This window comes from Cetorhinus maximus, chromosome 11, assembly GCF_964194155.1.
Source record: "Cetorhinus maximus chromosome 11, sCetMax3.hap1.1, whole genome shotgun sequence".
NCBI classification, from domain to species: domain Eukaryota; kingdom Metazoa; phylum Chordata; class Chondrichthyes; order Lamniformes; family Cetorhinidae; genus Cetorhinus; species Cetorhinus maximus.
In genome coordinates this window covers 24928945-24945729 of record NC_135889.1, presented here as the reverse complement: position 1 = coordinate 24945729, position 16785 = coordinate 24928945, and the positions used below count along the sequence as shown (strand labels likewise).

Here is a 16785-nt window from a genome sequence, read left to right as displayed (position 1 = left end):
TCAAGATCCTCAGATAGCTTAGGGATAAATGCTGTGTGTAAATGAAGAATAAAGATCCCTTGCCCCAAGTCTAATCTGTGCTCTACTCTGGCCAGCTGATCTTATTTGGGCAGCGACAATGCTGCTACAATTAGTCTCAGCACCTCCAGGTGCTGGGTTATACTTTTACTGAGCACTCACACATCTGGCAGGGGCAGAAATAAGGCCAGAAGTGAAACCTTCAACCAAAATTGAGGGCCCTCACTCCAATATTCACAAATGGAGAAAGGTCATGGACAAGGCACCTTAAATCTCTACTCAATAAACAAGAGGTGGGGGAAGGGAATAGCAATGTACCTTTTCTTCATGTAACCACTCGCCAAGTGATTTAACAGAGTTCCAATGACTATAGTTATGGCTGTAATCCTGCACTAGTAATCCAGAAACCTGGAAATAACAGAAGAAGAGATTATTCCAAACATTTAATACTCGTGTGTCTGTTGCATCCTATAGTGAATTCTTGAGCCTATCACTGTTAACACTTTCCACTTCAAATACCCAGAATAAGCAATCACCGTACCCACCACCCACAGCCCACCCACCCCCACCCCACCCCCCACTCATTATTGCCATCAAATACTCCCAGGCTTTGGGTACTTTGTTGGTACAAAACTTTTCATTCCTCCATTCAGTAACTGTCCCTGTGCTTATGGGAGATACATTTTCTGCTTCTCTCAGTAGGCAGAAGCATGAGGTGATGGCATCTAAACAAGCTGTTCACCGTTCCCTGCAATGGCAAGCACCAGAGACATAGCTACCCAACTATGCAAGAGACAATTAATGAGTTTCAGAAAGGAACCCTTGGCAAAGAACGAATGAGAATGAGCTAAGACCAATGGAATTGCAGGACATACACATGAGGCAGCTGGAATCCCTGCAGCTGCTCAGCTCAGGGATACAGATCCCACAGTGTCTGCCTACCATGCACTTTAGCTCAGCTTCAACATTTCGGAGTAATTCGAGAGCACACAAACCCTGAGGATGTCTAGGGGAACACCACAACCTATGTTCATGTGATGACCATCTGAATGAGCTGAAGGTCACCACACAAATTAGCTACTGCAGTCCAGTTCCCACAAGCATCCTATGACTAGGATTCCACAGACCTTGAATCCAATTTACACATGTTTGAGCCACCACATTACTGCTAACCAGTCTTTTCTCACACAGATCACTAGTTGTGCTATAGAAAAATGGCACCATCTCTCCAGTTGGCTATACATCTATATACCCTGGCCATCCAATTCAAATAATCACAGGCACCCAAGCTGGTACAATGAGATTTAGAAGGTTATGTTTTGGGACTGTCTTTAATTTAGAGTAAAATGAAGGGGGCTATGTGACCTGTTCTGAAGTCTGCCTGACAACAAGCCTGGTAGTTTGGTTGTTAGAGATTAAATCGGCCCAGATTTTTTCACTGAGAGGAAGGTGCAAGATATTTACGCTTGGAGACAATGACAGCAGCCACTGTGCCAACAGCGGATAGACTCTGAATCTCCAAAGTCCCCGAAAAGTGTTGAGAATGTTGGATTGTAAACAGCTGTGTTTTAAAATGTCCATTTACTTTCAAGATTATAAACTAGTTGGCATCTTAAGGATAGCTAAATCAGCATTTCTACCAGGACACGAGGCCCATGTGATTCATGTTGCCACAAGGAGAAGGGGCCAAGGAGGTCATTGTGATATTGGGTTACCGGCTTTCCTAAAATACCAGGCAGGTTAGAGTATCGATCTGGGAAAGAGAGAGAGAGCAGCTAAAGGCCAAAAGTCTCTATGGTTGACCATGCCAAAATGCAGGTGGGAGCTCACATTTGGATCGGAAAGACCAAATTTTTGGGGAGTTACAATGAGGCTGGACAAGTCGCCTAGCTCTAGCTATAGAGAGAAGTCTCCAGGAAAACTCGCACTGTGAAAGACAGTCCTAGAGTTAAAAGTTTCCAGCTAGGAAAGGAAAAGATCGGAAGTAAACCCTCCGGAGGTAGGAATCATTTTGGACTGAATCTGGGAGAATTGAATGTCTACTTAAAGGACCATGTAACCTGTACCTAATATTGGGTTTCTCGGTTGTGTTAAAAGCTCTGTTCTGTAGATCAAATTATAAGTTCCTACAAAAACATGTTTAGTCAATAGTACATAGTCTGCTTGTTACAGTAAATATCTTAAAACATGATATGTTATTGTGTTATGCTTTCAGCTATTAACTGGAAGCTCATATTTCTCTTTAAGTGGCGATCATAACAAAACACCTAATAACCCAGCGAATAAGCCCTAGAAGAGAGCCATTGACAGTCATCTATTCATCCTATGTCCGCCTTCAATTAGGGAACACTTAAAACAGACAAATGGGTAAGCAGAAGTATTCAATGAAACATATTTGCCAGTAACCTCCGGTGGAGTGTAAATTGAGTCAGACTGCCAATCCGTTCGTAGTTACCATGAAATACAACCGACCCTTTCTCATCTGACCTTCCGACTCAGGCCGGGCGCAGCAGGCTCCCAAGGCTGGGAGTCAGGTTGGTTCAAGCCTATGGGGTGGGGGGATGTCAGCAGTCAGGCCTGAGGGCGGGGGCAGCGTAGGGTAGTTGGGGGGTGGAGGGGGAGGTATTTCCCACCCCACCCCCGCTGCCGCAATGCACTGCCCTAGGGCTCGGCATAAACAGCTCATTGAAAAATCCTGCACTGGGTGCATTAAAAGTAGGGTTAGCTGATGCTGGAATCTTTCTTGAGGATTCTATGGTACAATTTTACAGTGACTTGTGCATCAAGGTCTTAAGGCACTTAAAGGTCTGATCTATTCAGCTCAGTGGCTTATGCAGATGGAGCTGATCAATGCAATGGTAAGTTTGGGCTTTTGTCTCCCTCTGATTGCTGCTGCTTTTTCCTCATTTGCCTGGTCTAACTCTTGTTCAGGACACAATCATGTCATGTGTGCTCTGCCCGAAGGCAGGTCTTTTGGCTCATTGCCTGCTGATGCTGCAGCCTGAGCCACTTGCATGGCAGTTTTTTTGTCAGTGGCGGTTTGCCACTGCCTTCCACTCTCAGGGACAGGGCAAGGATGCAGGTCCCAAGTCTACCTCAGCTGGAAATAGAATCAAACCCATACTGTTGGTGTTATTCTGAACCACAGTCTAGGATATCTTGACTGGGGCTGTACTGTAGCATATCTGCATCACATAAGTGCACACTTAAGGTTGGAAATATGACAGAACACAACTGCTTGGAAAGTGCCTGCCACAAAGGCTAATATAGCTGCAATCATCACAAAGCCTGAGAGTGTTTCCTGGTCCTTAGAGTGGCTGGTGGTTCTGACTGTACTTCCCAAGTCAGGTTACAGGTGGTAGTAGCCATTATTATGACTTCTTATCTCTTGGCTTAACCAAACATACTTGAAATATGTCTCGAACACATGGCTGCAAGCACAAGAATTATTGGTGTGTGTGTTATGGACAACAAGGATCCAGGTTTAAACTAAGCCATTTCCAACTCCACCGTTCTCAAAGCCAAACACCGACTCTTCCATCTCTAACTCTTACATCATACACTGAACAGAGTTTCTCTAAGTCTTTCTCTAATCTCTCTGTCATTTTGGACAGAATCTTCCAGTGTTACCAGCAATAGGAATCATGGTGGGCTGGGGAACTTAATTTAGCGTGAAGCCAAAAATCAGTTTCCCAAACAAAAACAGAAAATGCTGGAAAAACTCAGCAGGTCTAATAGCACCTGTTTCATCACATTTTTAACTTCTCTTTAGCTCTGAAGAAGAGTCATACGGACTTGAAACGTTAACTTTTTTTTTTTCTCTCCACAGATGCTGTTAGACCTGAAGAATTTTTCCAGCATTTTCTGTTTTTGTTTCAGAGATCCAGCATCCACAGTATTTTGATTTTATCAGTTTCCCAACATTGGGATGAACTGTAGGAATTTTGTTCTTGGGACTTCAAAGGTGGGTCAAGCTTTGATGAACAATATCGGAAGACCTTTTGCAATCATTAGCATATCATGCATGCTCATTAAAAGGTCACCTCACCAGAATCAAGTTCCCCCTCCAAATTAATTTCCCTACCAGCGAAAAATTAAAATGTTCACTTTTATGACTGCACATAAGTGGTGTGCACCTGGCAAGCTTAACTCCTTCCGTGACTTTGAGGTAAGCAGAGGCTGCTTTCACCTTCTTGGGGGCCACTCACAACTTGACTCATATCGGCTGCCGGTATCATAAACTGCACCAAGGCTGGATGTGGGAGGAAGGTGAAGGGGGAAAGGGAGGGCGGCTGCCTGGATGCCCTATAAATAGGGCACCCAGACCTTCAACTCCATGAGGTAACGGCAGGAAGGGAGACTTCCTTCCCACTCCTGCCACAAGATTTGCCATGCTCTGCATGGGTGCATATGTAATGAGCTGACCAGCGCAAGACCATGAGTGGCCAAACATCCCACCCCTCCAGTGGAAAACTCTGCGACTTCTGCTCCCGCCACCAAACTTAGACTTTAGAATGGAAGGTTCTGCCCACTGAATCCAGTAACTGTGTTTCCCTAACTCCACTATTCCCAAACTTTGGTTATAATTTCACTCATCATTTTATGTAACAGGTTTTCCCCTTAACAGCAAATAAATGAATTTGATCATACATTTCAACACCTTAGTGCAAATAATGCTCAAATCAGCAGATCAATAAACTTGGCCACTTACCAAGTACCAATCCCTGTGCTAACAGATATTACCTGGATAAATTCAGACTCAACATATTTCATTAACCCCAATTCATCCAATTTCTTTGTATCTGGCACCCCATAGTTTCCTGCCATGGGGGATGTGAGAGCCAGGATTTGTCCTCTATAGCTTGGGTCTGTCAACGTCTCAGGATAGCTAAAAAATAAAAATTTAAAACACAACAGTTCAAAAATAGCAACAGAAGAAAACTTTGCAAGTACCTTCGCATTGTAAGGATTACAAAGTGCAACGTTTAATGTCGGTAAGTACTATTTGTTTGGCCCACACAGAGAAATGAGTTTAAAGGTCATTTATCTGTTTGTGGGTGATGGAAACATCAGGATACCAAAAGCTGGTGCATCTTATAATAAAGACACGACCAAACTCAGCCTTGGGTATAGCACAGATAGGGTGAACAGAAAGTCGTCAGAAACACTGCTGGCATACCACGTGGTATTCACCAATGTTTTGCAAGGATCATAACATGAAACATGAGGCTTGCACTCTGAGCAATGTGCCAACCTGCTCTACAATGTAGTGACAGGGCATGTGTCTGCATCCACCTTGGGAGCTTCCAATCTCAACTGCACTGCCGTAGGGAGTTGTCAAGTAGCTTGATGTGCAAACTGAGAGCTTTATTTCACAACAACTTTCCTTTATTGGCTGGAGAGAAGGACAATCACTGGATTCCAGCTACAGCAATTGCTTACAGCCAGAGAGATAGAATTGGAGACACTTGGCACAACCAGAACTCTGACAGGGGCTAAGTCAATGAGGATCAGGGGGGAAACTCTCCACTGTTTAGAGTCATACCGAGCACAAAGGAAGATAATTGTGTTTGTTGGAGACCAATCATTTCAGTCCCAGGACATCACTGTGGGAGTTCCTCAGCGTAGTGTCCTAGGCCCAATCACCTTCAGCTGCTTCATTAATGACCTTCCCTCCAACATAAGGTCAGAAGTGGAAACATCCACTGATGATTGAACAATGTTCACTACCATTCACAACTCCTCAGATACTGAAACAGTTCATGCCAGCAAACAGCAAGACCTAGACACCATTCAGGCCTGGGCTCATAGGTAGGAAGTAATATTTGTACCACACAAGCACCAGGCAATGACCATCTCCAATAAGAGAGAAACTAACCATCAACCCTTGACATTCAATGTCATTACCACTGCTGAATCCCCTGCTATCAACATCCTGGGAGTTACCATTGACCAGAAACTGAACTGGATTAGCCATATAAATACTGTGGCTACAAGAGCAGGTCAGAGGCCAGGAATCCTGCAACAAGTAATTCATATCCTGACTCCCCAAAGCCTGTCCACCATCTACAAGGCACAAGTCAGGAGTGTGATGGAATACTCTCCACTTGCCTGGATGACTGCAGCTCCAACAACACTCAAGAAATTCGACACCTTCCAGGTCAAAGCAGCCCACTTCTTCAGCACCCCATCCACCACCAGAGCTGAGTGGCTGCAGTGTGTACCATATAAAAAGTACACTACAGCGACTCACCAAAGCTCCCTCGACAGCACTTTCCAAACCTGCAACCTCAACGACCTTGAAGAACAAGGGCAGCAGATAGATGGGAACACCACCACCTGCAAGCTCCCCTCCAAGTCACTCACCACCCTGACTTGGGACGATATGCACGTTCCTTCGCCATCACCGGGTCAAAATCCTGGAACTCCCTCCCTGTGGGTGTACCTACACCACATGGACTGCAGCAGTTCAAGGCCACCTTCTCAAGGGTAATTAGGGATGAGCTATAAATGCTGATCTTGCCTTCAATGCTCACAATCCATGAACACAAAAAAGATTCTCTTTTATAGAATAAGACTAGAGGGGTTCCCAGTGCAAAGCAGCACTTTGAGCGAAACTGAAACAACTTGCATTTCAAGCGCATCCAGGTTTAGGTACAGCACGAGCAAGGTACTGCACAACTCCATCAACATACACGAGCCACAACTTAGAAGAGCACCCAATTGTTGAAATGAGACATTTTAATACTTCCCATGCCATCCCTTGTGGTCTCCAAAAGAAATGACCAACTTGGTGCCAAACTGGAGGCAGCATCAACCTCATCTCCACAGAACCTAATTGACACTGTCCAAAGTTTTCATGTAGAACTTTAGTACCAACAGACAAAGGCAGACATTCATGCCATCTGGATCTAATGGGAGGTGATTCCGCCACCATCCACGTGGTAGAATACTCACTGAAAACTGCACGGCCACTTTGGTATTAAATATGTCACAACTTCTTTCTGAAGATGGTGAGGTCTAGCTTAAAGCTGTGTCAGGGTTGGGGTTTGGTTACATCAGAGGTGAATCACTTTTAAGGATATACATTCACCTATCTGGCTAAGGGAGCTGGCTTCAGCAAATAAACACAGAACACACTGGACAGATATTGGTCTCCCACTATCCAAAGTCCCAAGAGAAAGAGTGACTTTCAATCTTTTCAATCATCCCAAGATCCAATTACACTATGCTACAGGAGAGCCACAAGGCAATTCCCATGTAGCCTGCTCCAGATGCTGGCTTGGCAATTGAGGAAAAACACCATGTGCCTTGGGCAAGGAAAATGAAATCCAAAACCCAAACCGCATTCACACTTCTACTACATCAAAAACTAAATGAGAAGTGACAAGTCCAGAATCAGAGAAAGATCATCTAGAATGGGGTCTGGGGAAAAAAGACAACACATATCCAACCAGTCTAGTGCGGGTCACACTGCACTCACCCAACCAATCCTGTGTTGAATACGACTTCTCCTGCAGTTGAGTGAGGATAACCAAATGACACTCCTTTCATTTTTGTTCCATCGTCAAGAATCACATGTGCTGTCTGTGCCTAAAAGAAGTCAAGCATTTCAGTCAGTTTGTGCACAATGTATAGATCAGGATGCCACTACTATAAATGTGTAGGTATATCACCCGGTATAGTGCCAAGTCACACCAAGTCACACACACAAGATTGTGGCAGGTTTGTTTCCTCGCCTGTACAAAGTTAGCCCATTGTAAATAGACCCCTGCGCACATTAATTGTAGTACAGTGAACCTGCTGGACAGTGCTATTATATAGACATCAGGGGGAGAAGATGTAGCTAGAAATAGTCAACAGGGCACATTGGCCTTCCCCGCAACAACCCCCAACAGTGAGAATAAGATTAGATTTAGCTGTGACACCCACTAACTAAATACCTGCCAAACCGACCTTCAAATCTCAGTCAAGTTACATGGCCTTCGTTGATAGCCAGTTGGAGCAGCAGCGGGAGCAGAGCGGAGTGAATCTGGGGGTGAACGGCTCCAGCGGAACTTCTCAATAAAAGCCTGAGGGTCGAGGACCAGATGGAGCCAGTCGGAGCAGCAGCTAACCCCAACAGGGACCCCAACAGGGACCCCGCCAGAATTCAAAAGGCCTGATGAAAGTGATGTCAGCGCAGAGTGCTGATTGGCAGGCAGTGGGTAAGTTGTTTTTCTCCACTTTAAAGCTACATTAAAGAAAGATAAGAGTTTTGGCTTTTTATAAAGAAAGCAGGAAACTTAAATAATTTTCTGCTTGGCTTAAATTTAGGGTAAGAGTATTTTAACTAAAGGTATGGCAGGGGAGCTCAGTCCCATGTGTTGCACAGCCTGCAATATGTGGGAAGTCTTAGATGCTCCTGGCAGTCTGGATGACCACATCTGCAGGAAGTGCCGCTGGTTTGACCAGCTTGAGCGCCCGGTTCCGGAGCTTGAGCGTCGGCTGGAGGCACAGCAGTGCATCTGCAAGGCTGAGGGTTACATGGATAGCACATTTTTAGATGTGGTTACCCCGCAGCTTAAAGAAGTGCAGTAAGAGAAGGAATGGGTGACCGCCAGTCCGAAGAAGGGAGGCAGGGAGGTAAGTCAGGAAAGCCCCAGAGTACATCTCACTCAAGAACAATGTTTCTGTGTTGGAAAACGGTGAGAGTGACAGTTCATCTGGGGAGTGCAACCAGAGCCCAGCTGCAAAAGGAGAGAGGAGAAAGAGAGGAAGAGCAATAGTGGTAGGAGACTCAACAGCGAGGGGTACAAGCAGGCGTTTCTACAGCCGTAGACATGACTCCAGGATGGTGTGAGACTCCAGGATGGTGTGTTGCCTCCCTGGTGCCAGGGTCAAGGATATCACTGATGGCTGCAGGGCATTCTGAAGGGGGAGGCGAACAGTCAGAGATCGTGGTCCACATTAGTACCACCGACATAGGTGGAAAGAGGGAGGAGGTCCTGCAACAAGAATTTAGGGAGCTAGGTAACAGATTGAAAAGCAGGACCTCAAAGGTTGTAATCTCTGGATTACTCCCCGTGCCACATGCTAGTGAGTATAGGAATAGACAGATAGAGCAGATGAATGCGTGGCTGAAGAGTTGGTGCAGGAGGGAGGGCTTTAGATTCCTGGATCACTGGGTCCGTTTCTGGAACCCGTACAAGGCCGATGGGTTGCACCTGAACCAGAACGGGACCAACATCCTTGCAGGGGGTTTTAAACTAATTTGACAGGGGGATGGGATACGGAGTGGAGGTATAGTAAGGGGTGATGCACAAAGGAAAAATGGATAGCAGAAAAACCAATTCAGTCTGGAAGACAGAGCACATATAGTCAAATTAAGGCACAAGGGAGCATGGCAAGGCTGGATGGCATTTATTTTAATGCAAGGAGTCTTGCGAGTAAGACAGATGAGTTGAGTGTGTTGATTAACACATGGGGATATGAAATCATTGCTATCACGGAGACATGGTTGAGGGAGGGGCAGCACTGGCAGCTAAATATTCTAGAGCATAGAATCATCAGGCGAGATGGGGGGTGTGGTGGGGGGTAATGTTAAAGAGGAAGTTAGGTTGTAATACTGATCAAGGAGTCAATTACTGCAATAAGGAGTAATGATATCTTAGAACATTCCTCAAATGAGGCCATATGGGTAGAACATAAAAACAAAAAGGGAGCAATCACTTTGCTGGGGGTGTACTATAGACCTCCAAACAGTCAGGGATAGATAGAAGGGCAGATATGTAGGCAAATCTCAGAGAAGTGTAAAAATAATAGGGTAGTAATGGTAAGAGATTTCAACTTCCTCAATATTAACTGGGATAGACAAACTGTGAAAGGCTTAGAGGGGGCAGAATTGTTAAAATGTAACCAGGAGAGCTTTTTAAGCCAGCACGTAGAAAGTCCTAAGGAGAGGGGGGGGGCGGTGCTGGATCTAACTTTAGGGATCGAAGCAGGGCAAGTGGTAGAAGTGTCAGTGGGGGAGCATTTCGGTTATAGTGGCCATAACTAAGTAAGATTTAAGGTAGCTATGAAAAAGGACAAAGATGGACCGGAAATTAAGGTTCTGAATTGGGGAAAGGCCTATTTTAATATGATAAGACAGGAACTGGCCAAAGTGGACTGGGAGCAACTTGTAGGAACATCTACATCAGAGCAGTGGGAGAGTCATTCAAAAAGGAAATGGTGAAAGTCCAGAGCCAACATGTTCCCATAAAGGTGAAGGGTGGGACAAACAAGTCCAGAGAACTCTGGATGTCGAGCAATGCACAGGATTGGATAAGGAAAAAAGGGAAGACTATGGCAGACACCAAGGGCTCAAAACAACGGAAGCCTTAGGGGAGTATAGAAAGTTCAGGGGGTTACCTAAAAAAGAAATTAGGAGAGCGAAGAGGGAGCATGCAAAAACACTAGGTAGCAGGTAAAATAAAGGAAAACCCAAAGGCGTCTTATAAGTATATTAGGTGCAAGAGGATAACCAAGTAAAGAGTAGAACCCATTAGGGACCAAAGTGGCAATCTGTGTGAGGAGCCAGAAGATGTCGGTGAGGTTTTAAATGAGTACATTGCATCTGTATTCACTATAGAGAAGGATGATGTAGGTGTAGAAATCAGGGAGGGGGACTGTGATATACTTGAACAAATTAGCATTGAGAGGGAGGAGGTATTAGCGATTTTAGCGAGATTAAAAGTGGATAAATCGCCAGGCCCAGATGAGATGTATCCCAGGCTGCTGTGGGAGGCAAGGGTGGAGATTGCAGGGGCCCTGACATTAATTTCAAATCATCTCTGGCCACAGGAGAGGTGCCAGAGGGCTGCAGGGCAGCTAATGAGGTACCGTTATTCAAGAAGGATGGGAGAGATAAACCAGGGATCTATCGGCCAGTGAGTCTAACATCTGTGGTAGGGAAACTTTTGGAAAAAATTCTGAGGGACAGGATTAATCTTCAATTGGAGAGGCAAAGATTAATCAGGGATAGTCAGCATGGCTTTGCCAGGGGGAGATCATGTCTAACAAATTTGACTGAATTTTCTGAGGAGGTGACTAGATGTGTAGATGAGGGTAGTGTAGTTGATGTAGTCTACATGGACTTCAGTAAGGCTTTTGACGAGGTTTCGCATGGGAGGCTGGTCAAGGGTAAGAGCCCATGGGATCCAGGGCAATTTGGCAAATTGGATCCAAAATTGGTTTAGTGGCAGGAGGCAGAGGGTGATGGTCGAAGGTTGTTTTTGTGACTGGAAGCCTGCTTCCAGTGGTATACCGCAGAGTTTGGTGCTGAGTCCTTTGCTGTTTGTAGTGTACGTTAATGATCTAGACATGAATGTAGGAGGTATGATCAGTAAATTCGCAGATGACATGAAAATTGGTGGTGGGGTAAATAGTGAGGAGGGAAGCCTTAGACTACAGGACGATATAGACGGGCTGGACAGATAGACAGAACAGTGGCAAATGGAAGTTAATCCGGAAAAGTATGAGATGATGCATTTTGAGTGGACTAAAAAGGTAAGGGAGTGCATGATGAATGGTAGGACCCTAGGAAGTACAGAGGATCAGAGGGACCTTGATGTGCATGTCCATAGATCCTTGAAGGCAGCAACACAGATGGATAAGGTGGTTAAGAAGGCAAATGGGCTTCTTGCCTTTATTAGTCGAGACACTGAATACAAAAGCAGGGAGGTTATGATGGAGCTGTATAAAATGTTATTTAGGCCACAGCTGGAGTATTGTGTGCAGTTCTAGGAAGGATGTGATTGCACTAGAGAGGGTGCAGAGGAGATTCACCAGGATTTGCCTGTGCTGGAGCATTTCAGCGAGGAAGAGAGACTAGATAGGTTGGGGTTGTTATCCTTGGAGCAGGTACGGCCTGTTTGAGGTGTACAAAATTATAAGGTGCATAGATAGGGTAGATAGGAAGAAACTTTTCCACTTAGTGGAGGGGTCAATAACCAGGGAGCATAGATTTAAGTAAGGGGCAGGAGGTTTAGCAGGGATTTGAGGAAAATCTTTTTCACCCAGAGGGTGCAGGGTATCTGGAACTCACTGCCTGCAAGGGTGGTAGAGGTGGGAACCCTCACAACATTTAAGCAGTATTTAAATGAACACTTGAAATGCCATAGCATACAATGCTACAGGCCAAGTGCTGGAAAATGGGATTAGAGTTGATAAGGGTTTGACGACTGGCACGGACACAATGGGCGGAAGGGCCTCTTTCCATGCTGTAAAACTCTATGACTATGACTAATATCAAAGCACTTCAAGCACTCACAGGACTCATTTCCAACAAGAATTCACATCTTCATCAAAAAAATTTAGAATTAGAGAAGCACCACTGTATTAGAAAGGAGAAAGAGAAGAGAATGGCACCCAGAGCCACCAAATTGTTCAAATACAAACCGTACTGCATGACTAACGGGAGGAAAATGAACAGCTGGGCCTGAATTTTTGCTATGCCGGCTTAGCCAAAATGGCACCAGAGACCAGAATCCAGAGTCCCGCCCCTTTACCTAGTACCCACCATTTTTACTGGGGTGGAGAAAGGAAGAACGGGCAGTGGTTGTACTTTGGAAGTCCATGGTCCTCGGAGGCAGCTGCACATATAAAACATATATAAAAATCAGATCTGAGTTTTGAAAGGGAGGAGTGGGAAACATGACTTGTGCACTTTAAACTTAGCAGGAAAATGTGCAGAGTTCTTTATAGAGGTAAGGTGCCCTTTTGAATAGGTTCCAAGACACCTTTGGGAGAGGTAAGCTGCCTCTTGGGAATGTTAAAAGCAGATTCGAATGTGCATAAAAAGTGGATGAATTCATTGGGACTGCCAAGCTGATTGGAGCTGTCAAGCTGACAAGGGGACTATCAGGGAGTGGTCAAAGGAGTTGTCAAGGCTTTTAAAATGTCCTGGCCTTTAACTTTTTTTTGAAAAAACTGCCTGTAGTAGTCTGTTTGCTGACATAAGCCTGAGAGCTATTGACAGGGTTTGTGCTGCATGATTGATTTCACAACTTATCATTATCACAGCAAAGTGCCTATCCACAGCATAGTTTGATTGACAGCTCCAAGTAGTTATAAAGTCTTTGATGTGGGGTTTCGAATACAAATGCTTGTCATAATAAGCGATTAAGTAGTTGAAGGAATTTAATTGTCGTGAGTGGGTTTTTAACCAATGAGAGTGTTGTTTTTTAAATCGTGAATTTATCAATAGACAATTTTTATTTTATTTCATCTCAGCATGGGTGCAGAGGTCTGCTCATGGTGGATGCTGGGTGAGTTGGCATGGAGGCAAATGGTGGTTGGTGGGGGGGCATGGGTTGGCATGAGTTGTCACTAACTTGGCATAGGAGCTATAAAGGCCCAAGGGCATGTTGGCAGAGGAGCATATGTTGGCATGGAGGGCATGAGGCACCATGAGAACTATGTGGGGGGTAAGGGGATATGAGGGAGCGAGGGCTGGAGGGATGTTCTTTGGGGGTTTTTTTTTGAAGCTGGGTTGAAGTGCCAGAGGTGGGCCTTTCGCACAGCCCACCTCTGCAGCCAGCAGCCCCAACAACTGCCTCCAAACTGTTTCCAGGGCTGCAGGCACAACTCTTGCTAACACCCACCCATGCCCGGAATCAAAATCTGAAAACTTGGCACGTTTTCTCCCAACCCAGAGTGAAAATTGAGACCTCAACGTGACTTACAAAGTAGTGATCCAATAATGAGAGAACCAAGGTCATCAACCACATCAGTCCTTTAAATTTGAGACACAATCCCTTATCAATGACAATGGCAGCTAATTTCTGATAAAATTGCTTATGTATGAAAAAAAAATTATATTTGCCACTTTTCTCACCTCCTGCAGCATAGAATGATCCACCACAGGAGGAGGCCATTCAGTCCATATTCCTGTGTCGGCTTTTTGACTTGGAAAAGTTAACTCTGTTTTTCCCTCTCCACAGATGCTACCTGACCTGCTGAGTATTTCCAGCATTTTCTGTTGTATTGTTCTTGAACCCTTGTTCTTCCAAGAAACAACTGATTTTGCACTGGATTATTCCCCTCAACAGTTTCCCCACCACTCATATTAGGCTGGTTGGTATGTAGTTAACAAGTTTATCCCTCTCCCCTTTTTTGAACCAGGTGTGTAACATTTGCAGTCCTCCAGTGCTCTGGCACCACTCCCATATCTAAAGGAGCATTGAAAGGTGGTGGCCAAAGCCCTCACTATCTCCACCCTTACCTTCTTCAACAATCTGAGTATGTATTCCATTTGGACCAGGTGACTTCTCCATTTCGAGCACAGCTAACCTTTTAAATGGCTCCTCTTTATCTATTTTTAACCTATCCAATTTCTATACGATGACTTCCTTACTATCATGTTGCAGCATCCTTTTCTTTAGTGATGGCAGATGCAAAGTACTCAACTTTGCTCTCTTCCTTTACAAGAAAATCTCGTTTCTTGATCCTTAATCGAGCCCATCCTTCATCAATTTAAGTTTCATAAAAGATTTTTGGGTTCCTTATGTTCTATTCTCACACACACTCCGAGTCGCTCTAATTTCTTTTTCCAGCTCTCCTCTCGGTTTTCTATACTTAGCTTGAATATCTATTGTGTTATGAACCTGACATTTATCATGAGTCTCCTTTTTATCTTCATATCATTAGTCATCCAAGTTGCTCTAGCCTTATCCCTTATCTATATGGTCTGTACCCAAACTTGCTCCTCTTTTCAATACCCCACTATTGGTCACATGCTCCCAATCTGTGATCCATCTGGGCCAGGTTTCCTTTCAACTCACTGAAATTTGTCCTCCTCAAATTTAATTTTCACATTTTATTGTTACTTGTCCTTTTCCGTAACTACTCAAAACCCTATGATATTGTGATCATCATTTTCCAAATGCTTTCCCTGGGAAACATGCTCCATTGTGTTTCACTGCCTCAAACTTGATCCAGCATTGCTTCCTTCCTGGTGAGGATGAAAACATGCTGATATTTATATAAAATAAGTTGGTATTCCCTTTTGTTACCCCTTATCTTTTCTCATTTATTCTCCCTTTGTCTAATATTCTCATACCTAATATTCTCATTTCTTTCTTTGTCATAGAGTCAGTGGGCGGAATTGTCCCAGATTTGCACTAAATGCAGCAACGTGCGGGAAAAAGAACCATTTTACACGTTGGCCGCAATGACGGCTCCTCACGCCATATCTTCACGCCGTATCATCCCAATCCTGCCTCATTAATCATGCATTCCTGGAAAACACGTCATTTCGATGGCGAGCGGCCTCCAATTCACCAGCCATGCCGTCACCTCACCGCTTCCTCACACTGGGCGCCATATTTAATGTGCAGCTGTGCACTCACCTCTCGGTGCTTCCACCCCAGGACTATTGCGAAAAAGACATGGCCCCGAAAGACAAGGAGACTGCAGCCCCCCTGGTTTAGTGACACATCCCTAGAGCGCCTTTTGGACACCGCGATGTCCTCTACTCAGCTCTGGCCGCAGGAGGGGCAGCAACATCACCAATCCAGCATGGGAGGCGATGACAGCGGTGGTGCAAAAGAGGACAGCAACCCAGTGCCACAAGAGGATGAATGATCTCCTCTGTTCCACGAGGGTGAGTCACTCTTCTCATCACTCTCAATTCACAAACCTATCACACATCCACAAGGCCCTAACTCACTGCCAGTTCAAAGGGCATCACCATTCATTCTCTCATACACACCTTCATTGTCCTCAACCCGTCCATGGGACCACTCACCACCCACACACGCCTGGCGGCGACTTGCTTACACTTGCTCCATCTCTATTAATGCAGGACAAGGTGGCACTCAACAACAGTGAGAAGTTGCAGACCGGTGCTCCTGAAGGGGTCAGATGCTGAAGGCTGACAAAGGATCAGGTGCATTTAGAGTTTCACGGCAACGTCTCCATGTTATGGCCTTGATCACAGAGCACAAACGAGCTGCCCTCAGCCTGACAGGAGTCAGACATTCACAGAGGCTATGTAAAAATCTATGGAGCTTCCTCACTGCATGTCGTCATCAACTTCCTGGAATTGAGCGACTATTAGGGCCTCCACTGCATCTCCATGACTGGAGCATTATCACAGAGGGCATGTGCGCCGCCATCAGCCAGACTGGAGTCAAACGTTCACAGGTGCAACGTGAGGATCTATGGTGTTTCCTCACTGCATGTCGTCATCATCCTCCACAAACATAGCAGCTATGAGGGCCTCCCAAGTGCGCCTGGCTCATCTGGCCAGTGCGATGGCCTCATTGCCATCATCCTCACCTTCGAGGATCTCCTCACCCTCATCCCCGTCAACGTCCTCCTCATCGGAGGAGATCTCCAGCTCCTCTCCCTGTTGCAGTGCCAGATTGTGAAGGGCACAGCAAGCAATGACGATGCATGATACACGCTGTGGACTATTTGCAAGGCTCCACCAGACCGGTTCAGACACCCGAACCTCATTTTCAGCATCCGGATGGTTTGGCCCACCAAAGTGCAAGTTGCAACATGAGCCTCGTTCAACCTCGCTCTGCTGCAGTCTGAGGCTGCCGCACGGGTGTCATCAGCCATGTCCCCTTGTCAATCCTGCAGCCTCTATGGACCCTGGGGGACGTCAGGGATCTGAGACTGACTGAGAATATAGGAGTCGTGGACACTCCCTGGGAACTATGCGCAGACCTGTAGGATGCGTTTGTTGTGGTCGCACACCAGCTGAACGTTCAGTGAGTGGAAGCCCTTGCAGTTGAT

At 45.4% G+C, this 16785-nt stretch overlaps 1 protein-coding gene across 1 annotated transcript in view; it reads right to left on the bottom strand.

Annotated features, from left to right (window-relative positions):
* The window catches only part of cps1 (carbamoyl-phosphate synthase 1, mitochondrial), a 206628-nt gene that overhangs the window by 159728 nt on the left and 30115 nt on the right, over positions 1-16785 (bottom strand). Inside the window, exons 2-4 of the mRNA XM_078551685.1 lie at positions 7502-7611; positions 4762-4906; positions 337-426 (exon numbers count right to left, since the gene is read on the bottom strand). Coding sequence (XP_078407811.1) covers positions 337-426; positions 4762-4906; positions 7502-7611 — 345 coding nt within the window. The remainder of the gene's footprint in view (positions 1-336; positions 427-4761; positions 4907-7501; positions 7612-16785) is intronic.